Raw genomic sequence first — 27,837 nt, 5'->3', positions numbered from 1 at the left:
GGCGGCGCGGAGGGCTCGGACTGGGAGCCAGAGCTCGGCTGGACAGCGCGAGAGCAGGAGCCGCAGGAACTGCAGCTCCGCCAGCTTGGGCCGAGCCCGGAGATCCCGGCCTGGCTGGTCGGCGCCAGCCGCAGGTGGGAAGTGGTTGGGGCGGGCGGTGAGGGGCTCTCCCGGCTTGGGGCTGAGGCTGAGCCGCGGTGCCGTCTCCTCCCTCGGTTCCATAGATTGAGGCTGAGCATGGAGCTGTCCCCCCGCAGCCCTCCCGAGATGCTGGAGTCGGATTGCCCGTCACCCCTGGAGCTGAAGTCAGCCCCCAGCAAGAAGATGTGGATTAAGCTTCGCTCGCTGTGAGTCCCCGGCCGGGCGTAGGGGGAAGGGATCTTAGGGAGCCCGGAAGGGGGTGGGGGTGGGTGGGTAGCTGGAGCCGGGCTGGTGGATTCCCTCCGGCACACATGTTGGCAGGTGCGAGGAAATAAGCGGCCCTGACGCGCAGGGCCAGGCCACATGTGCAAAAGGCATGTGCGGAGCAAGTCGGCCGGTTGGAGAAGGTTTAGGAGTTGCAAAGCTAATGACGCGCCCGTGCCGGTGGACCCCCCGGGGGACACACGCAACGCGGAGAGGCGGCACGGGATGCGCTGTGTGGCAGGGCTGCAGACGGGCAGCTTTCGGGAGGTGCCAGGCTGACTCACACGTATCCGTGTGCAGGGTCGTGCAGATGTGAGAACACATGTGTGTGCATGAGGGTCCGTGGGACACACAGATGTGTGTAGAGTGATGGCACACAGCTGCAGATCTAGTGCATGGGGATACTTGTGCCAACCTGTGGGTCATATGGGTCTCCGTTGGGATTGGTGGTTTCAGCCTCCTGCATCTTTCAGGGGGTGGGGATGGGGGGCGCCCCGTACCTGAGCCCCTCATTTCTCTTGGGGCCTGGAAATCCACTGTGCACAGTAATGATGGGGGACCCAGCTGGGATCTGGAAGAGGGGGGTGGAGCCCCTACCTGGGAGCCCCCGGTGGTGGTGGTGGTGGTGGCGGTGGTGGTGGTGGTGGTGGTGAAGAAAAATTGATTGACAGGGATAAGGTAACTGTCAAAACCTTTTTGTTGCTATATGATCTCCCAAGGATCTCCAAGCACATTTAGGCATCTTTTCTTGTTGTTGCAGGAGAAGGGCATGGGGGAGGATGGATAAACAGGGAAACAAGGGACTCAGGTGTCCCATACTCCAGTCCCAGGGGAGGGAAGCAACTTTTCTTTCTGTTCCTCAGAGGAGGAGAGGATTGGGTCAAAGACAGACCATGCACCATGTTTATCTCGCAGTCAGACGCCATCGGGTAATCTCCGCAGTCTGTTGATTCTTAATCAGAGAACAAGGGAAGGTGTCCTTCTCCCTGATATGACTCCCAATGGTCCCAGGAAAAAGGCTGGAGATGTTTGGTGAGGAAATGCGGGAACCATAGCCCTGAAACCCAGTTCCTCCCCATTATCCTCAATAGTGAGCACTGAAGCTTTCCATTTACTGGGTTCTGGCAGCGGGAGAGACCGTGGTAGGAGATGGATGGATGCTAGTGATTGCTTTGTTTTTAAAATACTATATCTATGGTAATAAGATGACCCCTTGATATTGGATGGGTCTGTCTGATTTATACTGTAGCTGCTCGGAGAGGGCTTAGGGAGAACTGAGGCACAGTGGGCAACAAGGCTTGGCATCCAAATGTGCTTCTCAGTTCCTCTCCTTTGCTGCCTCCAGCCAATGCAATTTGCTGGGCTCTATGAAGCGCAGCCTTGGAATGAGTTCTGGGATGAAGAAATGGAAAACCGGATTGAATTGATTTTTGTTGGGAGGAGCACTGGGTGATTTTTGACAGAAGACGGTGCTCTGTTAATGGTGACTAAGCCAGGGTTGGGGTGGGGGTGGGCAGGTAAGGAAGCGGTGGAAAGGCAAAGAAGGGACCTCATGGTTCATACATTAGAGAATTCAAGGTGTCCCAGGACGGCTTCCCCATAGTGCTTATAGCTCATCATATACTTTCCTTGCCTCCTTTCCAGGTAATGAATGAGACCTGCAAGAGAGTGGGTTTTACCTGTTCACTGTCTCCCACACCTTTCTAACCCAAAGTCTTTCCTAGAAGAAAATTGCTCTTTCTTCCTTGACTATGAGAAGTGCTCACTGGTGAGAGAAGAGGATCCCCAGAGGAGGCACTGAAGTCCAGGGAAAGAAGGGAATTGAAGCAGCTGTCCCTACAGACTGCATTAGCTGAGATGTCCTTATGGGAGATCATGGTGGACAGGGATCGCTAGTCTTATTGATTGAATTATTCTGGTCTTCACTCCTGTCAGCAGTCTGGTTCTTAAGAGTGCTAGCTGCATGTCATAACTTATCCAGAAAAGCCCCGTTTTCATATTATCAGTCACCAGGAATGGATTCTTGATCTCCCTTTCTCAGAGCAGAGAAAGATTTTGATATCAAGGTAGATCCCGAGTTGATGGCTTATTGGATTTGGCCCTGTTTGAATATTGGGGAGGCTTGAATGTGGAAAGAGGGGGATGGACATGATTATCCCATGAGTGGGTTCTGAATAGAAACGAAGACATATGTATAAAGGCCTTGATTCCTCTACACAACATATCCTATCCCCCCAGCCCCCCAACTGTCCTTTCAGTTTCTTTTTTAAAAAATTATTTAATGTTTATTTGTTTTTGAGAGAGAGAGAGAGAGAGAGAGAGAGACAGAGCGTGAGCAGGGGAAGGGCAGAGAGAGAGGGAGACATAGAATCCAAAGCAGGCTCCAGGCTCTGAGCTGTCAGCATAGAGTCCAATGCGGGGCTCGAACTCGTGAACTGTGAGATCGTGACCTGAGCTGAAGTCACTCCAAACCCTCAACCACCGACTGAGCCACCCAGGTGGCGCCTCATATCCTTTAAATTTCTAATATAGGACATCTAGAGGGAGTCCTCCATTCAGGGAGGCTGGGTCTGGTGTTTTTGCCTTGGGTTACAAAGCCCATACAAAGCCCATCAATGAATCTCATTGTGCAGGGCAGTTTCTTCTTGGGAAGGGCATCCAGGACTCCTGTTTCCCACAGTAGGACTCTGCCAAAGATTAACTTAAAATCTGGAAGCTATGAGCTGAAGTGTCTCTAGCTATGGGATTTCACCTCTACCTGGCAGGAAAATTTTCCTAACAGCGCAGACCCATGAGGGGAGGCACAAGAGAGGCTGGGATGGACAGTCTGGAGATGATGGGTCGAGCAGGGTGAGTATCTCTAACCCTGAGTGAAGGATTTGACTGGACTGCCTACCCTTCTCTGAGATGAGAGGGCCTTGAGGAGTGTAGGGTAGGGTCAGTAGAAGGAGGTTTTCTGTGTATTTTGTGAATCAAGAAAATCTGTGAACAGAGATTGGTTGGCTTGCCATCCTTAGCTCATTCATTCATTCAACAACTATTAATTGAGTGCCTCCTGAGGGTCAGGTGACGTGCTGGAGGCTGGGATATACTAGTGAACAAAGTAGATGGTCCCTGCTCCTATGGAGTTTGTAATCTGGAGTAAAGTGCAGTGGAGAGGGGATAAGGCACCCTGTTCCTCATTTTGCTGCATCCATCCAAGCGGTAAAGCTCTACCACTCCAGTTTCTGCCTAAACTTTTCCTCTGAGGGGGCCTAGACACCAAGAAAAGCATAGAAATGAATTCTTTCTCTTTCTCCCAGGATTGTACAAGCATCACTTTCTTCTCTCTGTCCCAGTTTCTCCTGGAATTTTACAGACAGAACTTCCCTTTTCCTTTGGGATAGTATAAACACAATCACTTCCTCTTCTTTCTTCACATGGACTCAGGACTCCCCAGATCTAGGTGCTATGTCCTAAGCTGTGGTTCAAGGTCATTACGGCTGAGCTGGAACAAGGACCCAGCTGGGCATTAGTTTTGGTCTTCTTTGTTTCATCAGAGTCTAGTGTGGTACCTGAAACATAATAGGCACTCAATAAATGCCGTTAAATAAAAGGAATGAACAAATGAATTAATGAGTATATGTGTACATGTCACGGGGCCCAGTTCTGTCTCTGATTCTGTGGTGCGTGTGTTCCTGCGTGTGGGTGGAGGGGGGTGGGGTAGCAGGAAATAGGGATGGAGGAAAAGGAGATGGTGTTGTGTTTTGAGAAGGTGATGTTTGAAAGGCGTGGGGTTTGAGGACCTCAGGACGGAGCCTGGAGCTGAAGGAGTTGCAGAGAGGATACAGAAACGTTATTTGGGTGTGTGGATGAGATGTATGAGGATAAAACTGTAATGCCTGACATGGGTACATATGTGTCTGGGTGAAGGTTGTCGGGGTGGGGGGCAGCTTGTGGAGTCAGACCTCCATGAGGATGCCTCTTTGTTTTCATATTTATAAATGGCATTTGTGATAATAAATATGTCGGGAGGGCATGCACTTCCCTGAATACCCGAAATTGTCCTATGTATGAATGAGATGATGATGATGATGATGATGATGATGATGATGTGTGTGTGTGTGTGTGTGTGTATGTGCATGCGCGTGGGCATGTAGGTAATGGGATACTAAGTATGTGTGATCTTGTGTAGGTGTCTGCGATACACTAACATTTTTTTTTTTACAATACTGGGGAGATGAGAAGGGCGGAGGAAGCTGAGGGACTGGACTGGGTGCCTCACTGATTGATTTATCCCCCCTTGTGTCCTCATTTTGTATGTGACCCACAGAGTGATCTTCAGTGGCTCTTACTGTTTTTGAAAGCTGTGCAGCCGTTCTCCTTTTTCTGCATATGGCTGTGGGGCTGCTGTGAAGATTGCAAGATAAACTGTGGCTCCCTGGATCTCTGGAGAAAAAGCCCCATTTCTCCCAGGCCCTGGCAGGGATGAGTTTTAGTGCCTCCCTCCTCAGATCAGCCCAAGTCCCTCTTTTATTTCCAACCATGGCAAAGGGAATCTCTCCTTCCTGGGTTTTCTAGCCCCCTGTCTCACCAATACCTCCCGTCTTTCCATTTCCTTCATCAGCTGTATCTTGAGTGAGGCATCTCGATGGTAGAAGGTGAAAAACTCTTGCAGTAAGGGAAAGGGAGGTGCAGGGAGGGAGGACATCAATTTAGACCAAAGGAAGAACTTCACAAACCTCTGGTCGGAGCGGGTGGCTGGAGAGAATGAGCATGGCCGAGTGGTGGTGGTGGAAGAACATAGGGAATGGTGGGAGACTTGAGTTGGAGTTCATGTGCCCATGCCGCCAGTTAGTAGCTGCATGACCTTGAAGTCACACGTAGTCCCTCTGATCTCAGTTCTTCATTTGATACCATCCACGTGAAGGTTTGTAGATGGCAAAGTCTGGAGTTCTTTCAGCATTGCAGAGCTTGCTGTGTGAAGAGGCAGGGGGAACGAATGGGTGACCGTTGGCTTGGATGGGGGGGGAAAGCTAAAGATTCAAGAAGCAGGAATATGAATTACTTAATGGGTTGAAGTCCCGGTGTCTGGGACATGATTTGGAAGAGTCTTGATGAATGGTTGTCTGGAGGGTTGAGACAGGTGTCTGAGCTTAGACAGTAGAAGACTGAGTGGGGTTGCAGGCTGGCTGTCTTACAAAGGATGTGGGACACCGAAGTCAAAAGAAAAGAGAAGGACTTAACTCCCATCACCCCTTTTCCCAGTGGGTCAAGCTAGAAGTGGATGGGCCAGTTGTAGTTCTAAGACATGGTGGGTGTGGGGAGCCCAGGGACTGCCACTGGCGAGTTCTGGGAGCATTGGAGAAACTCTTCTCTGGCATTTATCCTAAATTTCTAGGTCTTGTTGGGAGTGATATGATCAGGTATGCCACATCCTATACTAGAGAATCCCTAAAGTCTCTCAGAACCCAAATATCACTTTGTTTGCCCAGAGGCCCCAGGAGGCCAGTTGGAAAGACCGAGAGAGGAAATTCTACAGTGGAGATTGCATTTGCCAGGAGGAGGATGGTGAGGTGTGATGTACCGGTACTGGAAGGCCAGGTGAGAGACCCAGAAGGACAGAGGCCTAGACTTCTCTAGACCCCTTTCTACCTGCCTGCTGTCCAGGGAGCCCCTGAAGTCAATGAAGTGGCTAGCTGTTTCCTATCTTCCCCTCTTTTTTTTTTTTTGGCCGCTCCCATCTGAGTGGGATGGAGGAGCAGGGGACCTTGAAACAGATCTTTCCCTCTCTTGTGAGTCTGTAAAGGAATCATCGAGGATTTGTTTCCGGCTTCTCTGCTCCCTCTACTTTCCTCCTCTTTTATTTTTCTTGCATCCTTTCCTCTGTCCCTTCCCTCCTTTGTTCCTGTTTTTCTCTGCTGGGGTGCGTTTTGCTCTTCTCTCTTGTCCCACTTCCTCTCTCCCTATTCCCTTTGACCTGGCTTCTCTGGCCCTCAATTCTCCTACCCCTTTCTCACCTTGGCCAGGGGCCAGGCCATCCCTGGGGCCTCCCCCTCCTCTTCCCCCTCCCTGCCCCCAGGAGTGGTGGTGATAGTGCAGGGTGAGTTTGCTGCAGGCGCCCTTTGGGACCACGTTAGGAGTCCAGCCTCAAAATCCAGCCTCAACGGCTGTATTCTGCACCTTCCGCACCGCCTTTCTTTTGCCTTCTCAGTGACCTCATCCTCCCAGCCTCCCTGGGGAGGAAGCCAAGTAATTGCCTTTGGATCTCAGGGGGCTGATTTTCTCAGGTACGGAAGTTGAGTAGCTATTTTCCAACCCTCTTCAGGACTGAGAAAAAGGGACAAAACCAGGGCAGCAGGTGGGGTGCAGGGGAGACACCCAAGAGATGGGAAGTTGTTAGATAATGAGACCCTCCACTAGAGAGGAAGACTTAATGGTTCCCGGGAACTGGGAGAGCATCCTGGGGCTATTTAGTGGGGGCGAAGGGAAAAAAACGTGAAGGGAAAAAAAACATTCATTGTTGTCCATTCAATGCCGAGAGGTCCCTAATGCAGGTGCTTTTGCCCCTTTGTCCTGAATATCCACCCCTCCGCCCCCCTTTATCCTGCAGTGGCTTCTCTCCCCTCAGCTCCTGCTGCATTTGTGTGAGTCTGAGAAGGAAACACCAGGTTAGGATTCGACTTCAGCATCTTAGACCTGGCAGGAGTCCACTGAGGGAGCCGTGATGAGGTTTTGGTGGAGAAGCAGGCTTGGTGGGAAAAGGGTAGGGTATATCCAGGGAGTGACCTGGGCAGGGGGAGGGGCCTGGGAGAAGAGCAAGAAAGGGGGTGCTTCAGGTGGTGCTGTTGGATACAGCCTGGGTCCTTGGTCAGCAGATTCCATAGCTGCAAAGAGAAGTCAGATTTGCAAATAATTACTGTGGCTGCAGTGGCGTGATTAGGCTGCCAGCTGCTGTTGGCACCATTTAGTTTTGGGAAGGGAGCTTAGCTTCCGGGGGGCTTAGTGATTTTTTTGGCAGGCAAGACCCGAGGGCTAGAGAAACATCCCTTTCCTTCCTGTTCCTTGGCTTCCCTGCTCCCCTGTTTATCAGCTCTTCCACATCTAATGTGATTGGCTCTCTCCTCTAGGCCCACCTTGTTTGGAAACTTCTTGGGGCCTGAGCTGAATGAGCACACATCCCAACAGTGTCGCCAAGCTCCCTAAACGCGGACCATATCTACCAAACAGTAGCTTTAGAAATTCCAGTCTTGAAGAAATATTATAAATCAGATTGTACCAGACTCACCCTAAAGACTTCTGTGTCCTGGTTGTTCTCTTCCTTTCTGTTCCTTCTTGAAATGCCCAGAAGATTGACTGTTGTTTTGATTGCAGCAAGATGGAATAAACAGAGATACACAGGAGAACTTCCTGGAAAGTTCATGGAGGTTAGAATGTGACGTTCCTGTGATAAAGAAGAAAACCATCTCCCTCCTTTTACATCAGGGTAGGGATGAGTTGGGGAAGCGGTGAGCTACTCAGAAAGGATGAACTTGAACCAGGGAATCGAGACCCAGGCATCTTGTTTCCTGAGTGCCTCCAACCCAGGCACTGAATCTGAGAATCATAAAATGTTCAGAGGAGGGAGCGCCTGGGTGGCTCAGTCTGTTAAGCGTGGACTTTGCCTCAGGTCATGATCTCATAGTTCGCAAGTGCTGACAGCTCAGAGCCTGGAGCCTGCTTCAGATTCTGTCTCTCTCTCTCTCTCTCTCTCTCTCTCTCTCTCTCTCAAAAATAAATAAACATTAAAAAATTTTTAAAAATGTTCAGCAGAGGAAAGTGATGCCTAGAGATGGTTGGTAAGTTTGGGGGGCAGGGCTGGGACTAGGCTCCAATCTCGCTAGTCCACAGTTTTGTGCCACGCTGGAGTATCACACCTGCAGTCAGTCCCTTTCCAAGCTTCCAGCTCACTTTCCCATCCCAGGCCGCCTTCAACATCTGCTAGGCCCCCTGGACACAGGGCATCTGCTGGAACATCTGCTGGGATGTGGTTTGGAGGGCTGGTGGGGTGGTCCACATGGAGGTGGTTAATGAGCAGAATGAAACAATGCAGGGAGGGAGGGACAAGTGAGGCATAGAGAAAGAGAGAGAGATCTTAAGGATTGGGTCCTGGGAGCCTCCTCGCTCATTAGCTAGCCTTCCTTGGACTCTATTGCCCACCCCTCCCAGTTCCTCCTTCTCTGAAGGGCTGAAGCCTCAGGGAGAGGTGACTCATTTGTGGGCTGGGCTGGGCCGGGAGCTGGGATATCTGGGGTCTTATTGGTCTGGGCTGAGGCCCAGGCTGTTTGGTTACCCTCTTCCTCATCTGATCTGAGCTGTTCTGGGCTTTTGCTAGGAACACCTGTTAGAAACGGCTTCTGGTCAGGAGGCAGAGGAGGAGTACTTTCAGACACATCATGGGTTGGGGCCAGCCCCTTCACCTCTGCTTCAGTGTTTCCCCAGACCCTCTTCTTCAGCATCTTTCAAATCTCTCTTCTTTCCCTCCCTGCCCCCTTAGTCCCCACTGCTCCTCCTCCTCCTCCTCTCCCTGCACTCTCTTGGTTTCTGTTCTTCTCCCACTCCCTGCCGCCCTCCACCACCCTCCCTCCACCCAGCTCCTCCGTCCAGTGCCTAGAGATCTCTTACTACCGCTGCCATGTCAACCTGAGGCCCACCGCCTCCCAGGATGGCACCCCAGCTCTGCCACCAGGGGGGCTATTTTTATCCCTAGAGCCACCCCCGCCGCCACCGTGCCCAGCCAGCTGCCAGAACTGAGGCTGCTTGTATAGCAATGGGGGAAGCCAGGGGAGTGAGGGGAGCAGCAGTGCTTGGGGAAGGTAGAGATCTGGTTGTTCTTGGTTGCTGGAGCGCTCTGCATTTTCGCCACTTTCTGCTTCTGACTGCCTCCTGGCCCCTGTGGACTCAGGAGCCAGGGAGAAGCCCTAAACATCTGGAGTGGTGGTGGCAGGGTGACTGGGGCTTTTCCACACCAGGCGGCTGGGTACAAGGGTGAGCATAGGAGGCTTTGTTCATGGAGGACTCCCAGTGAACGTTTGCTGAACAAATAACTAAATAAAGCTCTGGGCTAAGGAATAATCTGTGACCTTCATGTATCACTTTATAGTTTGCAAGGTGCTCTCATGCGATCTCATTTGATCCTTGTGTGAATTCTGTGAAGCACATATTACTTCCCCATTTTACAGACAACGAAAAGACCTCAGAGTGTCCTGCCCAAGGTCATACATGGTGACAAAGTCTAGGCAAAAGTCTCCTGATTTTAATTCATGTCCTCTTTCCACTGGATGTAGGTGATTTCTTTGGCTCTTTCAATTTCTGAGATTTTGGAGCCCTGACATCAGCCAGTTAATCCCTTCCCTGACCCTCCCCACCTCCACCCCTGCTCTCATCCACTCCCCCATCCCCACCCTCTCTCTTACACTCCTCTGACCAGAGGCAGGGTTTCCAGTTCTTGGTTTACCCCCTGTCCCAACTCCTATTCAGTGCAGGTGGGGAATGCTGGGAAAAATCCTGGGAGGGAGGCGTTATGCTTGTGCTCCTTGCTATTTTTAAACTAAATTTAAGGACTAAAGGAAAGCCCATGCTGGACGCTGCTGGGGTCATCCTATCTATGCCCTGCCTTCCACGCAGGGAAGTCTCGTTAGCTCAGACAGAAGTGTGGGGTGTCTGTAGATGCGTAGGTGAGTGGATATGTGTGAAATTGTTCTCCCCAGGAAGGGGTGGTGGTTGGCCAATTTCCTTCCTTATTAGGAACAGTTAATAATAATACCAGGCTGGGATGAGCAGGTATGGGATACATGCTGGGATGATGCAGCATGTATGTATGTGGGGTGAGGTGGTCAGCAGTCACTTGTCCCACCAGCTTTGGTTTTACTGAACAAGAGAGCAGAGGGAAAGAAACCTGCACCTTTCTGTGGGAGGGTTGAGGTTCGTGTGTACTTGACGTGGCAGGGCCTGGAGTTGGGGGTGGGGGGTGGGGGAGCTGCCCTGGCTTGGTGTTTGTTGGTTTTCCAGGCTGTGTGCAGCTGGCTACCACCTTCCTCCACTCCTAGCCCATCCATGTCCCTCCAAGCAAGCATGTCCACAGGCCAGGCCAGTGACTTGTCCCTCATCCCCTGGGTGTCAAGTTCTGGGTCTCTGACTTTGGGTCTAGTCCTTTTTTTTCTCTAAAAAACACTCACCAGTGTGTGTGTGTGTGTGTGTGTGTGTGTGTGTGTGTGTGTGTTGGGAGAGCAGAGAGAATGAGATGGGCCCAGAGAGGGTTTCCTTTCTTCCAAAATCTGCAGCAGTCCCGCTTCATGGCTACCGGGACGTACGCCAGGAAACAACTTGTAGATATTTAACCTCCATTTCTCTGTTGCTGTTGAAGCCCACTTCCACTTGTCCCAGTGCTCAGTGAGGCTGAGAAACAGCAGGTTCCCAAACTTCATTTGTTTATAATCCTTCAAGGCTTTGGCACAGTGACAAGGTATTTTAATTTCTCTCCGCTTTTTGGGGATAGAGCTGGCGGGGGGAAGACTTCCCGTCATAAAATCCTAGCTCTTGGTCTGTTTCTTCTCTTTTCCCTTTCTCCTGTCATACTCATCCCCACTAGTCCCCTTTCCTCATCTCCACATTATCCCCAGCTCTAAACCCTGGATTAAGGAGAAGGCAGTCGCGCGGGACTCTTCCCTGGATGCGTTTGTCTTCACCCGGGGCTCTCCTCCTTGGCCCCGCCCGGCCCCTCAGCTGACCAATCGCGGCCCCGGTGCGCTTGTATCGGTGACGTCACCTCACAGCCAATCGGGAGGCGGGTTGGGGCTGTACGCGCACGTCCACTTCGCGCCGCAGAGGCCGGCTTCTGCCCCCCAACCTGAGCGAGAGCAAAGCCCGGAGGCGGAAGGGTTGGGGGGTAGGGGGGGTGCCTGGTCCCAGGCCGGTCCTAGGCCGTCCCATCAATTCTCTTATCCCTCTGGGCTGGACTGGCCTCTCCCCAGTTCATTCACAGTTATCCCCCAGTACGCGTTTTCTAGATGAGACCACGGTGGGGGGTGGGGGAGGGGGCTGGGAGTGGGAAAGTAACTTGCCCAACCTCTTCGTTTCTATGAGCGAGTCCTCCCGACTTTCATTCACTGCTTGGGCGGGGCCTTCCCTCCCCTTGAGCGGGTCTCTGGGTGAGGATTCCCCTGATTCCTGGCTTCCATAAGCCCCTCCCCTGTAGTTTCTGCTTCTCATGCTGTCTTGCTTCTGTCCTTTCAGGTGGGTTAAAGCTCATTTTGAAGAATGGCCCCGGAGGAAGACCCTGGGAGGGAGCTGAATCTGCCTTAGCCCCTCCAGGGGGCCCTGGCAGGGTCCCTTCCCCTCCCACGGGCGGACTTCCTCTCCACAACAGGTTCAGGGTGGGTCCCTGGCCCTGTACCCTTAAGCCTTCTGCTAACCCCTTCTCCCCAAAGAGGAGCCCCACCTCCTCAGAACAAGGGGCTGGACTGTGCTATTTCTGTCCTTTCTGGGATTCTTCTGAGAACAGATTCTTGTTTTCGGTCTGATTCAGATGTGAAACTTTTCCCGTGGCCTCTCACCCAGTTGCTGTGGGCTGCTTCTCTGTCTCATCACTCCCTTCTTCCTCGCGTCAGGCCCCTCCTGTTCCCCTCCCCAAAGTTCTCTCTGGTCAGTCGCTCAGTTCTGCCGAGACCTGGAGGAGGAAGTTGGGCCCAAGAGGGAGTCATTCCCCTCAGGGGCCCTGGGGCCCTGGGGGCGGCATTTTGATAACTCTGAAGTAGGACACTTTGATTCCCATGGCAAACCCTGTTCCTGTGCAAAGGAGCCACCTCCAGGTCCCCATCCTCAGGTAGGCACCAGGGCTGAGAAGGGGAGAGGGGAGGAGGAGGAGAAGGAGGACAGGTTGCTGTGGGTCCACCACTAGTACTTTGGTGGAGGGGGAGGGATCAAGACTTGATGGCCCCCATATGTGGGTGTGTGTGTGTGTGTGTGTGTGTGTGTGTGTGTGTGTGTGTGTGTGGCCTTCTCCACCTTTTACACCATCTGTCTTACCCTTCACCTTATTCTCCTTCCATTTCCATCTCCCTTTTCTTTGTTTCTTTCTTTCTTTGTTTCTTTCCTTCTTCCTTTCTTTTGCTTCCTATTAACGGTGGCAGGTGACTTAGCAGTGCCTCCCCCCTTGCTCTCCTCACCCCAGCATCCTTAGGACCTCACATTCCTCTGAAATCTCCTCATCTGGTCTTAGGAACCCCAGAGGGAAATAGGATTCTTCTCCCAACTCCTAGCCCTTTGACCTGAGGCAGTCCTGTCCTAAGCGCCCACTCACAGTGATTTTTTTAGGAGTGTGGTTGCTGGAAGTAATACAGGGGGCTTTGGAAAGGGCCAGATCATCAGCCATGATGATCCAAAGAAATGAAGTGCTGGGGAAGCTGAGCTCTTCTGGGGTGTTGGGATTGTTACTGCCCTGAGCCTTCCCTTTCAGCTGCCTAGAGCTGGGAGAGACTGGGGCTTCCCAGGGGTCAGGGTCTGAGACTTTTCCTGGGGCGCAGGGGCTGAAGGGAAAGGAGAAAGAAGCGGGTGTGGTGAAACAGGGCTAGGGGTGGAGGTGGAAGGATTGCTGGGGAAGCTTCCAGTTTTCCTTAGGCCAGGATGAGGACTGGACAGGGGTGAGCATCCTGTTGTGCAGGGAAAGGGACCCTTTCCTGGACTCTCTGAGGACCGAACCAGAGGGGGTGGAATGATACTGCCATAGGTGGAGAAGTGGGACTTCCTGCAGAATGCTGAGGTGAGGGCTGTGGGCAGGTCTGGGGAGATCCTAACTCCGCAGCCCTGAAGGACTTTAGAACCAGAGAGGCCACTGCCAGGCTGGAAGGGTGGTGTGGGAGAGATAGAGGACTTCAGGAGGGTGACGTCCAGCACCTGGAGCCTTCTAGCTGCCCGAGTCCAGGTCCCCTTCTTGGACTCCCCATTTGTCAAATGTATTCTTTAATCTTTCTCTCCCTCCCTCCCCGTTCCTTCTGGTGTCTGGATCATGTCAGGTTCAGATTTCACCAGAAGCTATAAAAGAGCAAGATCTAGAGGGGGAGGCAGGAGGAACTTGGAGGGAAGGGTGTGTTAAAGCCAGCCACAACTTCATTCTTCTCTGCAGGCTCTCCATTAGAGTTTCAGAAGCCCTGCCTCAGAGATCTCCATCGTGAGCTCTGGCAGATAACTCCGCACCTGATTCCTCTGCCCCCTCTCCCTTTTGTTTATTGAACGAACATTCACTGAGCACGTACTGGGTGCTGCGCTGGGTATAGCAGCAGAATAAGCAAAGTCACTGTTAGCGTCGCTAGGGTGCTTACAGGCTGCTATGGGCCGACAGACACGAGCACTTCCTGGTGGCGCACTGAGGAGCCATGATGAAATGGGTTCCAGCCTCTCTCCACGCAAGTTACATGCTGGAGCTCCTTCTGCCCAACACCTTTGGTGTGCGGGGCACAGCTAGGCTCCAGTAGTGTGAGTCGTGGGCTTGCCTGCCTGACTGAGATTGACAAGTTGTGTGACCTTGGGCCAGTCACTTAACCTCCCTCATCAGGTGATTGTGTGGCCCACGAGAGGTTTGTCACTATGAAGGAGAGATCATGGCCGTGTTCACTGCCCCATTTCCCCTGTTAGGGGGCTTCCTAATCACCAGCCTCCATCCAAACTAGACTTACCCTTCTCCACCCGGACTTGGGATGGAGAAGGCAGGTGCTTGTTGGATTCAAAGGCAACGGTGGGTGAGCTGGTTGGGGTGGGGCCAGCGTGATGCTGGTCAGTTCATTCCGATTCACATCACGTTTATAGACACCCATCATTGTGTGTCAGGCCCTTCGCACACATTATTTCATTTAGTCCTCTTGTTGACAGCCCTTCACAGGTGGTTTATCATTATCTTCACTGTTTTACAGATGAAGGAAAAGAGGCTCAAAAAGAAAGGTTCTCAAACTTCTGTGTGCAGGAGAACCATCCTGGGTGTTTGTTAAACATGTTTGCAGATCCTTGGACCATGACCTCAGAAATCCTGGGTCAGTAGGTGTGCAGGGGGACCTAGAATCTCAATTTTTCACAAGTAGCCCAGGTGATTCTGATGCCAGTGGTCTGCAGGCCACATTTTGATAGCTCCTGATTGAGAATTAGTCAGTGACTTGCCCAAGGGCTCAGAGCCAAGAGGTGATAGATTTGAATCCAGGATTCCTGCCTCCCAGAACTCAGCCTCGGTTTCAGAAATAGGGGTAGCGATTTCCTCCCAACTCCCTCCCTCCCTCTAGGCCCATTGTGAAGATAATATGAGATAATGTGGGAGAAATCACTTTTAAAATGTAGAGCTGGCGGCACTGCTAACGGTTATGCGAATACATGCAAATGAACACGCGTGGGCTTGGCTGTTCACTTTGGGAGCCTGTGCTGGGATGTTTCAAGAGGTGGGTCGAGAAAGGAAGTGGAAGAACTTTGGTGAGTTTAGTTTTGGGTTTTAAAAACGGCTGACCAAAGTGGAAGATGAGGGCTGGGGCGGGAATCCGGGAGAGAGATGAGACCAGAGGCTTTTCTTTCTTCTCGGGTTGTGTGTCCCCAGATTTGAGGGTCCCTGGCCACAGGGACTGACCAGGAAAGGGAAGCCCTGGCTTGTGCCTGGGCTCCAAAGGCCCAGAGGAGGAGCGAACCTCTTTGTTCTGCGATCTCTGGGTTCGCAGTCTGGGAGAGGCTGGCTCAGTCCCCCTTCCCAGCTCATTGGCTGGAAAGCCTTTTATGTTGACTAGCCTCTATCCCACCTCCCTAATGAAGCCCTAGCTGGGGCAGCAGCTTTACTGAAGCTGGCTTCTTTCCTGCCATTTGCACATGCAGCAGGAAGGTCAGAAGTGGGGTTTGAAGATCATCCACTGAGGAAGCTGCCGCATCGTCCTCAACTGTTTTCTTCCTCCCTTTCCCCCTTTCCCTTCTGCCCCATTTGCATTCTGTCTTCATCAGGACTGCTGGCTCCTGAGGTGAGAGTTGGCCTGTGACTCTCCCTGTGGCTGGCTATTTCGGGCACCCCCTTTCCAAAGCTGCTGAGACCCCAGGATTCTGGAGCCGCTTCTGTTCAGGAGTACCATTGTTCTCCCTCCCCGGCATCCCTGGGAATTGATGCTAATTTCAGCCTCTGGTCCCTGACTCATTCTTTTCTCCTTCCTGACTCATAGGGTGACCTTGGGTTTCTGAAGCCCCTCTCAGTGGGGAAGTGTCATGGCCACCATTTCACCCCCGACCTTGGTTTTAGGCGAGGCAGGGCAGAGCTGGGGGAAGGAGTGAGAGGGGAATGTTTCTTTGCTTTCTTTAAAATCACCATCTAAAGTCAGAGTTTTGTTGGCTTTGTGGCTGCCTGGGCTGGACTCGCTGGACTTCTAAGAAGTCTCCCACTTAATCACTGACCCCCAAGCACTCGCGGGTGCAAAAGATGAGGGATTGTACCTTCAGGCAAAGCATCCCGTAAGTGAGACCCATGACCTCACTCCCACCACTCTGGCTCTGGGGGAAGCTGCTGTGGGGCAGAGGTTGGGGATGGGCACAGTCACACATTGCCAATGCTTCTCTTTGGCACAGCATTGGGGAGGCAGGGGTTAATCCTGCTTTGTCCGGGTTGATGGATTCAGGAATCATAATCCATTAGCTCTGCCTGGATGGAGTGAGGCCAGGCGAAAGCATTCAGATTGGTCTTTGTTCTGTGTCTTCGCCATCCCTGACAGGGACAGAGGGGTTGTGGACATGTACCCCCCTCCCTGCCATGACCAAGGGACATAATGGAAGAATCTCGGGGGCTCTTTTGCTTGCTGTTGACCCCACAGCTCACTCTTCTGGGGGAAATTGGCAATCTCAGCTCTTGGTTATCCAGGCTACGAAACAGATCATCCCCAAAACATTGCCTCAGGGGCTTGTTGTACCTGCCTAACGGTGCTGCGTCCGGGGCAGTCAGAGCCAGAGTTTTCAGGAAACTGACTGAAGGGAGGTGTTGAGAGGTCAGAGATTGGTGGGGATGGTGGGGCCAGAAAAAAGCCCAGGGTGAAACTTTGGGGGTAGATAAATTTAATATAGGCAGTGGCAATAGCCTGGGATGAGAGACACTAGCTATGATACTTACTGTTAGAAAGAGTAATGATCTGTGGAAGACTGAGGCCGGGTCTGTAACATGCACCCCATCAGAGGGTGTTGTGTTCCCACGACAAGGTAGCAGCAGCGTCTGACCGGGCTCTGCGTACCCACCCCCCACAGGCTGCGCTACATGGTGAAGCAGTTGGAGAATGGGGAAGTGAACATCGAGGAACTGAAGAAAAACCTGGAGTACACAGCTTCTCTCCTGGAGGCCGTCTATATAGACGAGACACGGTGAGAGAGCTGCACACACAGGAAGATCCCAGACAGGCACAGTGATCCAGGGTTGGGAGTAAGACAGAAAGCTGGTGACAGAGACACGTGCCAGGGCCGGAGCAGGTATGGGAGAGCAGAACTGTAGATAGAGATGTCATGGAGGTAAAGAAGCAGAGGAACAGATAGGGAGTAACAGAGGTAGAGACAGACACAGGTACCAAGGAGAGAAGACCTTCCGAGCTGGAAGGGACCTTGAAGCTCATGTAGTCCTAACCTTCTTGCCTGGCGGGTGGGGGAGGAATCCCTCTAGACCTGTGCTGCCCAGGATGGGAGCCACTGGTCACAGGTGGCTGTTGAGCTCAAGTATGAATTGAGCCGTGTGTGTATATGTAAAATGCACGCTGGTTTTCAAAGAGTGAGAAAAAGGATTGTAAAATATCTCCATATACTTGTTGACTTCACATCGAAATGCTAATATTTTGGGTGTATTCGGTTAAAGAAACCTTATCATTAAAATGAGTTTCGCCTGGTTCTTTTTACTTTTTTATTTTATTTTATTTATTACTTTTTTTTGATGTTTATTTATTTTTGAGAGAGAGAGGCAGACCTAGAGGGAGACACAGAAACCGAAGCAGGCTCCAGGCTCTGAGCTGCCTGCCAGCACAGAGCCCAACGTGGGGCTTGAACTGACGAACTGGGGGATTGTGACCTGAGCCAAAGTCCAGCACCTAACCGACTGAGCCACCCAGGCACTCCTCTTTTTACTTTTTTAATATGGCTACTAAGCAATTTCAAATTACTTATGTGTGGCTTGCGTTTTATTTCTGTTGGACAGTGCTGCCGGTCTCCAGGCTCCCTGACAAGGCGGTACCCGGTCCATTTTCTGCTTGAGCACTTTGCAGAGTTGGAAGGCTCACTACCTCACATAGTGAGCTGTTTCATTATTGGAGGCATCGGATAGAAAGAGACAGACATTTAAAAAATGTAGTGAGAGAGCACTCCTGAGTGGCTCAGTCGGTTAAGCGGTAAGCCTCTGACTTCGGCTCAGGTCACGATCTCACGGTTCGGTTCGTGAGTTCGAGCCCCACCCCGCGGCAGGCTCAGTGCTGACAGCTCGGAGCCTAGAGCCCGGTTCGGATTCCGCGTCTCCCTCTGCCTGCCCCTCTGCCGCCGCTTGCACTCTGCCTCTCTCCCTGTCTCAAAAATAAATAAACGTTAAAAAAAAAAAATGCAGTGAGAGAAAGGCAAGGGAGGGTCAGAGAAGGGAGCGAGGAGAGTTGCTGAGCGGTGGGGTGTGGCTGGACCCAGCGTCTCTAGGCTGTGGAAGCACCCCCTGTCTTTGTTCTGTGACTTCCCCTCCGGGGCCTCAGGCAAATCTTGGACACGGAGGACGAGCTGCAGGAGCTGCGGTCGGATGCTGTGCCTTCGGAGGTGCGGGACTGGCTGGCCTCCACCTTCACGCAGCAGGCCAGGGCCAAAGGCCGCCGCGCGGAGGAGAAGCCCAAGTTCCGCAGCATCGTGCACGCCGTGCAGGCCGGCATCTTTGTGGAACGGTGAGGCTCGCCCATGCCCAGCCTCCCTCTGCCTCTAGATGTGACCCTGTGCCCCAGACACCCAGGGCTTCCGGGGCCCCTACCGGACCGCCGGCGTGGCCCCCCTGCACCCAGCGCGCAGCCTCACAGCCTGCCCCACTCAGACCCCACTTCCCAAACTTTCTTACCTGCGCTTCTTTTCATCATTCGCCCTTAGGATGTTCCGGAGAACGTATACCTCTGTGGGCCCCACCTATTCCACTGTGGTCCTCAACTGTCTCAAGGTGACCCCCCAGGTTTTTGGGAAAGAGGAAGAAGGGTGGGGGATGGAATGCTCATTGGGACTTTCCGACTCTTCATGGGGTGATTTTTGCTTTCCCTTTTAACTGCCATTCCCATGCTCCTCAAAACGACATGTTGCCCACTCCAGAGGCAAACTCCTACGTTTTTGTCCCCTCTGTACTGAGAGATGTGTTGAGAAGAAGGAGGCCCCGCTTCACCACGTCTTTGTCTTCCTGCTTCCCAAGCCTCTGTAAACATTGGGAAGTCCTCCTTGAAGTCTAATTGTAACCCTTGCAGAGGCTGGGAAGCTCCCCTGGGAGTCTCCCTGCCTAGTCTGTTGTTTCCACAGAACCTGGACCTCTGGTGCTTTGACGTCTTCTCCTTGAACCGGGCAGCAGATGACCACGCCCTGAGGACCATTGTTTTTGAGTTACTGACTCGGCATAACCTCATCAGCCGCTTTAAGGTTGGGCAGCATCGGACCCCTCTTCCTGGGCAGGGTTCTCGGCTCCCATCACTCCTATTCTAGAAGATTCCCAACAAGCAGGTCCCACAGGCTCCCTCACCCAGTCTCACCATCAGGGAAGTGTCCCTGTGCCCACCTGCGCAGCCTCTCTTTCACTTGCTCCATCCTGAGCTTCTGACTTCATTTATTGTTTTCGAGGAGAAGATTCTAGGTCTGCAACCTTCCAGCCTAGGGTTCTGCTCTCTCCCGCTTTGCTTCTTTCTCATAACTTGTCCTCTCCAGGCTGGCCCGAGGTTCAGCTCCCTGTGTCAGCCACCCTGCCTCCTGCCTGTGGACACCTGAGGCCTAGAGTCCAGATGCTGTCAGCCTGTGCCCTTGGGACTAGAGTCTCTCCATTTGTTTCCTGGCCACTCCTTCCCTTCCCCCTCAACTCTAGTCTCTGGCCAGGGAGTTTTATGGAGAGGATCAACTCTTGGCGAGGCTGGGTGGGGCTGTCTGAGGGGAGGGAGGGTGTGTGAACTCCGTTTGTTCTTCAGCTTGGCTGACCACAAAGAATATGGGATTAAAGTCCTCTCCAGATTCTGTGCCAGGGGAGAGTGTCTTTGGGGAATAGGGGCTGGAAAAAAACCACTTCCATGTGGAAAAACCACACTTGGAGTTGGAGGGTAAAGGGGTTGAAGGGTCACATTGGGAATATTTGGCCAGCGCTTAGGTGGGGGTGGGCCTAGATGTTAGAGCAGAGGAAAACATGAATGTTCTGAGGGGGCCAGGCTGGGGACAAAGGGGTCTAGTTGGAGGGGCCTTTCTCGGAGGGCTTTGGAAGATCGTCCAACCGTCCTCTGCCTCTGCTTCACTGTTATGCGCCTTTGGTGCGTGTGAGCCTTTCCTTGACCCTTGACTCCTCGTTTTACAACAACTCTCAAGAAGGTTTCCAGAACTTTCCTGAGATGCTCAGTTGAGATTTTCCTCGGTGCCTTCCTGAGGCCAGTCCTTCTGCAGCCTCATTTTCTTCCTTCCAATCCTGCCTTCTCCAGGCCAGAGAACAGCAGGGTCTTCCTTTTCCTAAGCTTTTTCCCAGCTCCTGTTTCTCCAAACTGGCTCTCAGACATACTCCAGACGCCAGGTTCTCCTAAACTTTGCTTCCTTGCCTGGAAGGACTGGTTTTGAGGGACCCCGAGAATAACTGCATCAGGTTGGGTTTGGCCCAGCCCCAGTCCACTGTGCGCCAAGGCAATTAGAGAGAGAGGGGCACTTCCTTCTTTAGTGTTCACTCAGGGCAGAGATTCCAGTCGGAGCCGCCCTTGTCAGGCTCCACGTTCCCTTCCTGGGCACCCAGCCCCTCCCCTGCGTCCCTTCCCTTCCCTCCAGGGACACCATGGCAACGCAGAAGCAAGGGCAGTTGTCATGGAAACGGTCCTTTAAAATTCCCTGAATTTGGGGCACAGCCCTCCGGGGTGGGGGTGGGAGATGTTAGGGTCTGACTGATTAGTGATGCATCTTCTACGTCTCCTCACTATTGCTCACCTCTACAGAAGCCTGCCCCAGTCTTGAACCGTGCTCTCCTCACAGCCTCAGCAGATCCAGGGAGACTGGTGCAGACACCAGCCCTGCCCTCTGGGAGCCTTGAGCCTTTGAAGGAGGCAGGCATGCTCCAAGGGCATATACAGAGACAACTCACAATAGCTGGACAGAGCTCTGGCTCCCGGTGCTTGAGTGTGTGTGGGTGGGTGGGTGGGTGGGTGTGTCTGGAAGGGTCATCTTATTTTTTTCCCCTTAACCTCTCTCCTTGGTCTCAGATTGGGGATGGGATGGGGTGGTTGGAAGATAGGAGGGAAGTTTTCTTTTCTTAAAAATCCCCAGGGAAATAATAATAATTACAGCTACTCTTTAGAGAGCACTTACTAAGTGCCTTGTACTTATCTCATTAAATTCAAGGTAGGTGGTATTATCTTCATTCTGCAATGAAGTATCGGAGGCATGTGGCTTACCCAAGGTCACAGGGCCAGCAGGCGGTGGAGGTGGGGTGTGAGCCCAGGTTCACCTGACTGCTGAGCTCGTGCTTTCTCCCTGGGCCCCACTGCCTCCTGTAGACAGGCGGCATTGCTGATGTCAGTCCTCGGCTGCGGGCCATTCCTGCAGATCCTCGATTTTCTCCTTCCCACTGCAGATTCCCACTGTGTTTTTGATGACTTTCTTGGATGCATTGGAGACAGGCTATGGGAAGTACAAGAACCCTTACCACAACCAGATCCATGCAGCAGATGTTACCCAGACAGTCCATTGCTTCTTGCTCCGCACAGGGATGGTGGTAGGTGCCCAGGAGATCATTCTTCCGTGGTTTAGGGTCTTCCGGCTGCAGAACTGGGAAGTCCAGACTGTACTCCCATTTCCCTTTCTGTCTCTTTGGTTCCTTGCCTTTGGTATCTCAAAGTCTTTACAAAGTCAAATTGGACTTCACTCAATTCTAGAGAATTCCTGGGTGGACCATAACTTCATGGGCAATGCTGGGGATGTGTGCTGGGATGCAGTGGGAGTGTTGCATGGTGGGGTAAGGGAGGGCATTCCGCCATTCTGGGAGCTGAGAAACCTGCCGTCTTAGCCCAAGAGCTGGCCTCGAAGAATGGAAGGGATGGGCTGAGTGGTATACCTGGTGTGGAGGTCTTTGGGCAGTGAAGGGCAGGGGTCAGACCCCTCTCATCCTGTCCCTTTCTCCCAGCACTGCCTGTCCGAGATCGAGGTCTTAGCCATCGTCTTTGCTGCAGCCATCCATGACTATGAGCACACAGGCACGACCAACAGCTTCCACATCCAGACCAAGTGAGGGGTGCAGATGTGGCAGGGGCAGGAGGGGCCAAGTGGGGGTGGGGGCGGTCACCGGAGTCACCACCTATAGGGAGCTGGGCCTGATGACCCCTTGGCTTTGCAGGTCAGAATGTGCCATCTTGTACAATGATCGCTCCGTGCTGGAGAATCACCACATCAGCTCTGTCTTCCGAATGATGCAGGATGATGAGATGAACATTTTCATCAACCTCACCAAGGATGAGTTTGTGTGAGCCGAAGGCGGGAGTGGCCGTCCCGGAGACACCCCTCACCCAACCCTGTCTTCTTCCTTCCTGGCCCTCCTGCCTCTGGGTGCTGTAGGGGCTGATCGCTTTTCTGCTTCTGTCCATCCAGAGAGCTACGGGCCCTGGTCATCGAGATGGTGTTGGCCACAGACATGTCCTGCCATTTCCAGCAAGTGAAGTGCATGAAGACGGCCTTGCAGCAGCTGGAGAGGTGACATCTGGTGGGGGTGTGACCGGGACTCGGCCAGAGTGGGGGCTGTGTGAAATGGGGACACGTATGTGGGCAATTGGGGTGCCAGGTCTTTACCTGGATGTAGGAACTCTCCTGGTCCCAGGTATCTGAGTCTGTCTCTGTGGCCCTGTGTGTGTGTGTGTGTGTGTGTGTGTGACACGTGTGTGTCCACGGCCCTGGGTTTATGTACAGCCCAGGCTGTCGGTCTCCTGGAGAGCACTTTGGGCCAGGAGTCTGAAATGAACGTTACAGCCCCTGCAGGACAGCCTTTCCCTGGAACGTTGGCAAAATCAGGCAACCTTTCTGGACTCGCTTTCTTCTCTGTGCAGTGTGAGAGTGACAGGCTTCCCTGCAACGGCTTACAGCCAGTTCCTCTGCTAATAGGGCTATTGAGAGAATCATTCGAGGTTAAAGAAAAACAGCACAGAACAAATGCCGTGATTGCTGAATGTTGCTTAAAAGTGGGTGGGAGTCTATAAATGTGTTTAAGAGAGAACAGACTGTGTGTGTGTGTGTCCTGAAGGTGTGTCCCGTACGGCGTCTCTGCGTGGGACAGCGTGCAGTGTGGCATTGTCGGGGAATAATAATATAACAGTAATAACAATAATAATTGTTACTAATGTTATTATAGATAATAACTACTCAGCACTTACCACGTGCCAGACACTCTACCAAATGCCTGTATGTTGTGTGTCATTTAATTCTCAGAACTACCCTGTGGGGCGGACTCTGTTACTATTTCCAGGTAGCCTTGAGGAAAGTGAAATATGGAGATTTTAAGTAACTTGCTCTGTGTCTCACGGCTAGGGAGTGGTAGGTAGAGTGGGGATTCGAACCCAGGGCCTCTGGTTCCAAGAGCTCGGGCTGCTTCCTATACGTATAGGAGCGTGTCCGCGCGCGCGTATGTACCTGTGTGTGTGCGTGCGCATGTGTGTCATCTCAGGGACCAGTTGAAGTTGCCCACAAAGATCCAAGGACATGCATGTGATGGGAAGTTAGGAATGGTCCAGGTTTCCTTATCCTAAAAGATTGGTCTCCCTTTGCTTGCCACCTGCCCTGACCAGGATTGACAAGTCCAAGGCCCTGTCTCTCCTGCTCCACGCTGCTGACATCAGCCACCCAACCAAGCAGTGGTCAGTCCACAGCCGCTGGACCAAGGCCCTCATGGAGGAATTCTTCCGCCAGGTAGCATGGCGTCTTCACCCACCCCTGTCCTTCTCTCCTCTTTGTTCTCCAGGTTCGCACTCCACCTCCAGATCTTCGTGCAGCTACCTGCAACTTCTGACTTGATCCCAAACCCCTGGGATCAGATGTCATTTTCCCAGAAGCTTAACTGTAGTTGCATTCCCCTTGCGTCTCATCCATTTCCAGGCCAGAGGCGCTGAAATTCCTCTTCTCCCACAACTCCCAAACTCCCCCAGCCTCACCCCGGATCTGGTAGTCTGAGGCACCCCCTCCAGCTTTCCCTGCCCTGTCTTCTCCCCAGGGTGACAAGGAGGCAGAGCTGGGCCTGCCCTTCTCTCCACTGTGCGATCGCACGTCCACTCTGGTGGCGCAGTCCCAGATTGGTGAGTGTCCTTTCCCATAGGGAGGAGAGTACCGGGAAGGGGAGAGGATGCCTTCTCGGCCTGGCCCAGGGTTGCTCCAAGTTGCCATCCCTCAAAACCAGTCTTCCTATCGAGTAAGCCTGTGCTAGAGCACGGGGTCCCGGGTGAAAGGCCTGGGGGTGCAAAGGCAGGGTCAGAAAGGCATTATTCCAAAGGCTGCCCCCATTGGGAACTCCTCAGCCCCGGGTTACCCCATTTTCCACGCAGCAGGGGGTGCCAGCCACACAGGCCCCCGTCCTCTGCCCAGCCCTCCAGGTGAGGCCTCTCCATCCTGCTCCCCCTTCCCTGCAGGCTTCATTGACTTCATCGTGGAGCCCACCTTCTCTGTGCTGACCGATGTGGCTGAGAAGAGCGTCCAACCCCTGGTGGATGACGACTCCAAGTCTAAAAACCAGCCCAGGTGAGGGATGCTGGGGTAGCCGGGTCTCCTGCTTCTGGGGGAGGCAAGAGGGACTCACAGAGAGCCCAGGGAGGAGGTACAGCCATGGTGGGGCCGGCGGAGAAGCAGGCTACTCAAAACTTGGGAGTCTCTGATGTGTGTCACACACAGGGGTGAAAGGATGAGACCAGAAGGGTGTGACCCGCACCTGTGGTCCCCTCCAGCAATTTTTGTTTCTTCCATTAGCTCTGTCTCTCTTGCCTCTCTGCTAATCTCGTTTTTATTTTCCTTCTAGTAGGAGGGAAGGTGTGGAGAGGGAGGGGTGAAATTGCGTGAAGAGGGCCAGGGACTTGGGGGTACCTAGCAGAGGGAAAGGGAGAGAAGGAGAAGTCTCCTTAAGCCTCCTCCTGGTCTTCCTTCCCCTCCACTCTGAGGGCTGGAAGGCAGCTCTGGAGTGGGCCGGGTCTCACCTCTTGAGCTGGGGGGCCTGCTTTAGCTTCCAGTGGCGCCAGCCTTCTCTGGATGTGGAAGTGGGAGACCCCAACCCTGATGTGGTCAGCTTCCGCTCTACCTGGACCAAATACATTCAGGAGAACAAGCAGAAATGGAAGGAACGGGCAGCAAGTGGTGGGTACCGTTGGAAGCGGGGATGAGGCCTTGTGGGGAGGGTGGCTGATGGAGCAGTAGCAGGACCATTTTCCTTAAGCCCTGGAGCGTCCCTTTGTGTGACTCCCAGAATTGAGGATGGAGCTAATCAGACTAAAGTTAGGTCCCAGGAAAGACTGTTGAGCTGACTGGCCTGGATCATTCTAGAACGGGGACAAGAGAGAAGATAGAACAGCCATATTCCACAACCTGAGGGACTCCATGCATATTGTGGTCTGCAAATGGCGCCCCGTTAGATTTGGGTAACTTGGTGGCCTTGGCTGGGAAATCTCTTCCTTTATGGGTGAATTGAGGGTTGTGAATGTTAGCACGGCTGGAGGGGCTCTCCCTAAGTTGGCATGGGTTGAGTATAGTTCATCTTGAAGGCGGAAGGATGCATGAGAATCCTTTACTTTTCTCTATATACTTCTTGGGTTCTGGGGAAAAATATTTCTTGGTCTGGTCCTGACTTCCTAAATGTCCCCTGCAGGTATCACCAACCAGATGTCCATTGACGAACTGTCCCCCTGTGAGGAAGACACCCTGCCCTCCCCTGCTGAAGATGAACACAACCAGAACGGGAATCTGGACTAGTCTGGGACTGGCCCCGGTGAGCCTATGTGGTGGAGTGGGGAGGGTCTGGAGATTCTGTAGGGAGTCGGGAGAGCTGGGCGTCCGACAAGGCATCTTAGAAGGGTCATCTCTGGGGTTCAGTGGATGTGAAGTTCTCCCTCACTCTTTCCGGGGAGGAAAATGGAGGAAGTGGACACAGGACTGAGCCAGGGTGTGAGTGGGAAGCAAGGAATTTTTCCCACCCCCTCTGTCCACTCCCTGCAGGAAGGAAGGAGGAAGCTCCTCAGAACAGGGAGGGCCTGAGCAGCCAGCCTCTGTAGCACCTTTGAGAGGGTTCGGGAACAGGGCCCAGTCAGGGCCCAAGATTCTGTGAGGTCGAAAACCATCCCCCAACACCACACCCTTGGCTGGGCACCCTGTGCAAGGTGGTTTGGGCACAACTGTATATGGGACTGAGTGGGGGGACCTGGAGAAGGTGAGTCAGGCTGGAGATAAGGCAAAGAGCTGAGCACTGAGACCTCTCCCTCTTTCCCAGGTCCTCAGTGAGTCCAAAGTGTTCGATGTCATCAGCACCATCCATCGGGACCGGCTCCCCCATCTGCTCCAAGGGAGCACGGAGGTTGAGGAACAGACAACCCACCCGAAGGCCAAATGCCAGAGATTGTGGGGTTGGGGGAAGGGCCCCTCCCCACCCGACACCCATTGGGGCACACTTCAATTTCCCAGCAGCAAGACTGGGGAACTTTAGGGTCCCAATGGTCACTGTGCCCCACCCCCTCCGTGGCCAGATGGCAGGCTGGGGGAGGGGAGCTTCTTGGAGGCTTCCCAGGGCCCAGAGGGGAGGGTCAGAGATGCCAGCCCCCAGGCCCTCCCCCATCCTTTTTGCCTCCAAGTTTCTAAGCAATACATTTTGGGGGGTTCCCTCAGCCCCCCCCAGATCTTAGCTGGCGGGTCTGGGTCCCCCTTTTCCTCCCCTGGGAGGGGCTGGAATAGGATAGAAAGCTGGGGTTTTTCAGAGCCCTATGTGTGAAGAGGGGAGTGGGCTCCTTCAGGGCATGATACCTTTCTAGGGCCTGGGAATGAGGGGGGATATCCTCTTTACCCCAGACCTATACTGCTTCAGCGCCATCCTCAGCCCCCCCCCCCCCCCCCCCCCCCCCCCCCCCCCCCCCAATCCCAATCTTCCTTCCCTCCCATTCTGAAATGTCGACTGGGGGAAAAGACAGGCCTTCCCTGGGGTCCTCAAGAACTTGGGATTGGTCTAGGCCCTTGGGGCTTATCACTTACCTACCCTGGCTGTCCTGAGCCCTTTGCCTCCTTCCCCTCCCCTGGGGCCAGGAGGCTCCCATCCGACCAATGTCTGTAAAGTGCTTTGAGGTCTCCCCAGCAAAGCACCTTCAGGATGCTTCTTAGGAGCACAGGCAGGAGAGACCAGCTGGGTTGGGGTCAAGGGTGCATGGGGAGGGTGACGTAGAATCCAGTAATCCTGCACTGCTAACAGAGAGGGTCCCTCCCCTCCCTCCCCCTTCCAGCACCTGCCCAGCTGCAGACACCAAGAGGCCCCTCCCCCGGGACAAGTGGAGGGTGGTGGGTGGAAGGCAGATGGGAGGGACTCAGGGCTGGTGCCGGGTGTCCCCTGAAGACAGCCCAGCCAGGCCCTGTGCCCCTTCCTCTCCTCAGGTTCCTTGAGCCGCCTTGTCCCAGGAAAGGTCCAAGTCCAGGTGACTGCCCTCCTCCTTTCTTGTAAATACCAACCATGCATTTGTACAGTGGGCCCTGTTCGTGTGAAGTCCATATCCATGGTCTCTCAGACCTGCCACCCTGACACTTGTCCCTCCTACCCCACCCCGAGTGGGGCAGAGACGCATGTGACTCACCCCTGCCCTGGGTCTCCCAGAACCCTGCTATAGCCAGAGATCAATAAAGAAGGGAGACCAGGCCTGGATGTGTTTGGTGTTCACTGGGTAGAAGTCCACTGGACATCTTCATGTACACGGACTCCTTAAGCTTGAGAAAATCCTGGTGGTGTTCTCCCTATCTGATGTGTAGGTGGGTAAGCTGGGGTCTTGCCTGAGAGCACATAGTAGGAATGGCAGAAGTGGGACCTTACACCCAGGTTCTTTTTCTCTCCATCAGAGTGCTGCTTCAGTAAGCAAGGGTGAATCTTGCCTTCCCTCTTCCCCTCTCCCCCCTGGAAAGACAAAAGCAGGAGAGGCCTGACTGTGGAAGTTTCTTCGCCTGTGCTGGCTTTTGTGTTTTCCCCTGGCTCCTCAGTGTCTAGGACAAGGGAGA

General features: G+C 53.2%; 1 protein-coding gene across 2 annotated transcripts; it reads left to right on the top strand.

Annotated features, from left to right (window-relative positions):
* Positions 1-27,490, top strand: PDE1B (phosphodiesterase 1B). Of its 2 annotated transcripts, none has more exons than XM_040487885.1 (16): positions 1-134; positions 225-347; positions 16,666-16,779; positions 18,132-18,314; positions 18,511-18,577; positions 18,925-19,041; positions 21,209-21,349; positions 21,758-21,858; positions 21,968-22,093; positions 22,219-22,320; positions 23,406-23,526; positions 23,828-23,909; positions 24,240-24,348; positions 24,824-24,954; positions 25,463-25,582; positions 26,081-27,490. In XM_040487885.1, the coding sequence occupies exons 2-15, from the start codon at positions 238-240 to the stop codon at positions 25,564-25,566; spliced, it is 1,608 nt and encodes a 535-aa protein (XP_040343819.1). In that variant the 5' UTR covers positions 1-134; positions 225-237; the 3' UTR covers positions 25,567-25,582; positions 26,081-27,490. The 2 variants fall into 2 exon arrangements, with proteins under 2 accessions (XP_040343819.1, XP_040343820.1); XM_040487886.1 differs by lacking the exons at positions 1-134; positions 225-347 and adding exons at positions 11,470-11,658; positions 12,033-12,247.
* The last annotated feature ends 347 nt before the right edge of the window (positions 27,491-27,837 follow it).

This window comes from Herpailurus yagouaroundi, unplaced genomic scaffold (assembly GCF_014898765.1).
Source record: "Herpailurus yagouaroundi ecotype Mexico unplaced genomic scaffold, PumYag 166, whole genome shotgun sequence".
NCBI classification, from domain to species: domain Eukaryota; kingdom Metazoa; phylum Chordata; class Mammalia; order Carnivora; family Felidae; genus Herpailurus; species Herpailurus yagouaroundi.
The sequence above is the reverse complement of the archived record's forward strand: the minus strand, read 5'-3'. Positions and strand labels throughout refer to the sequence as shown.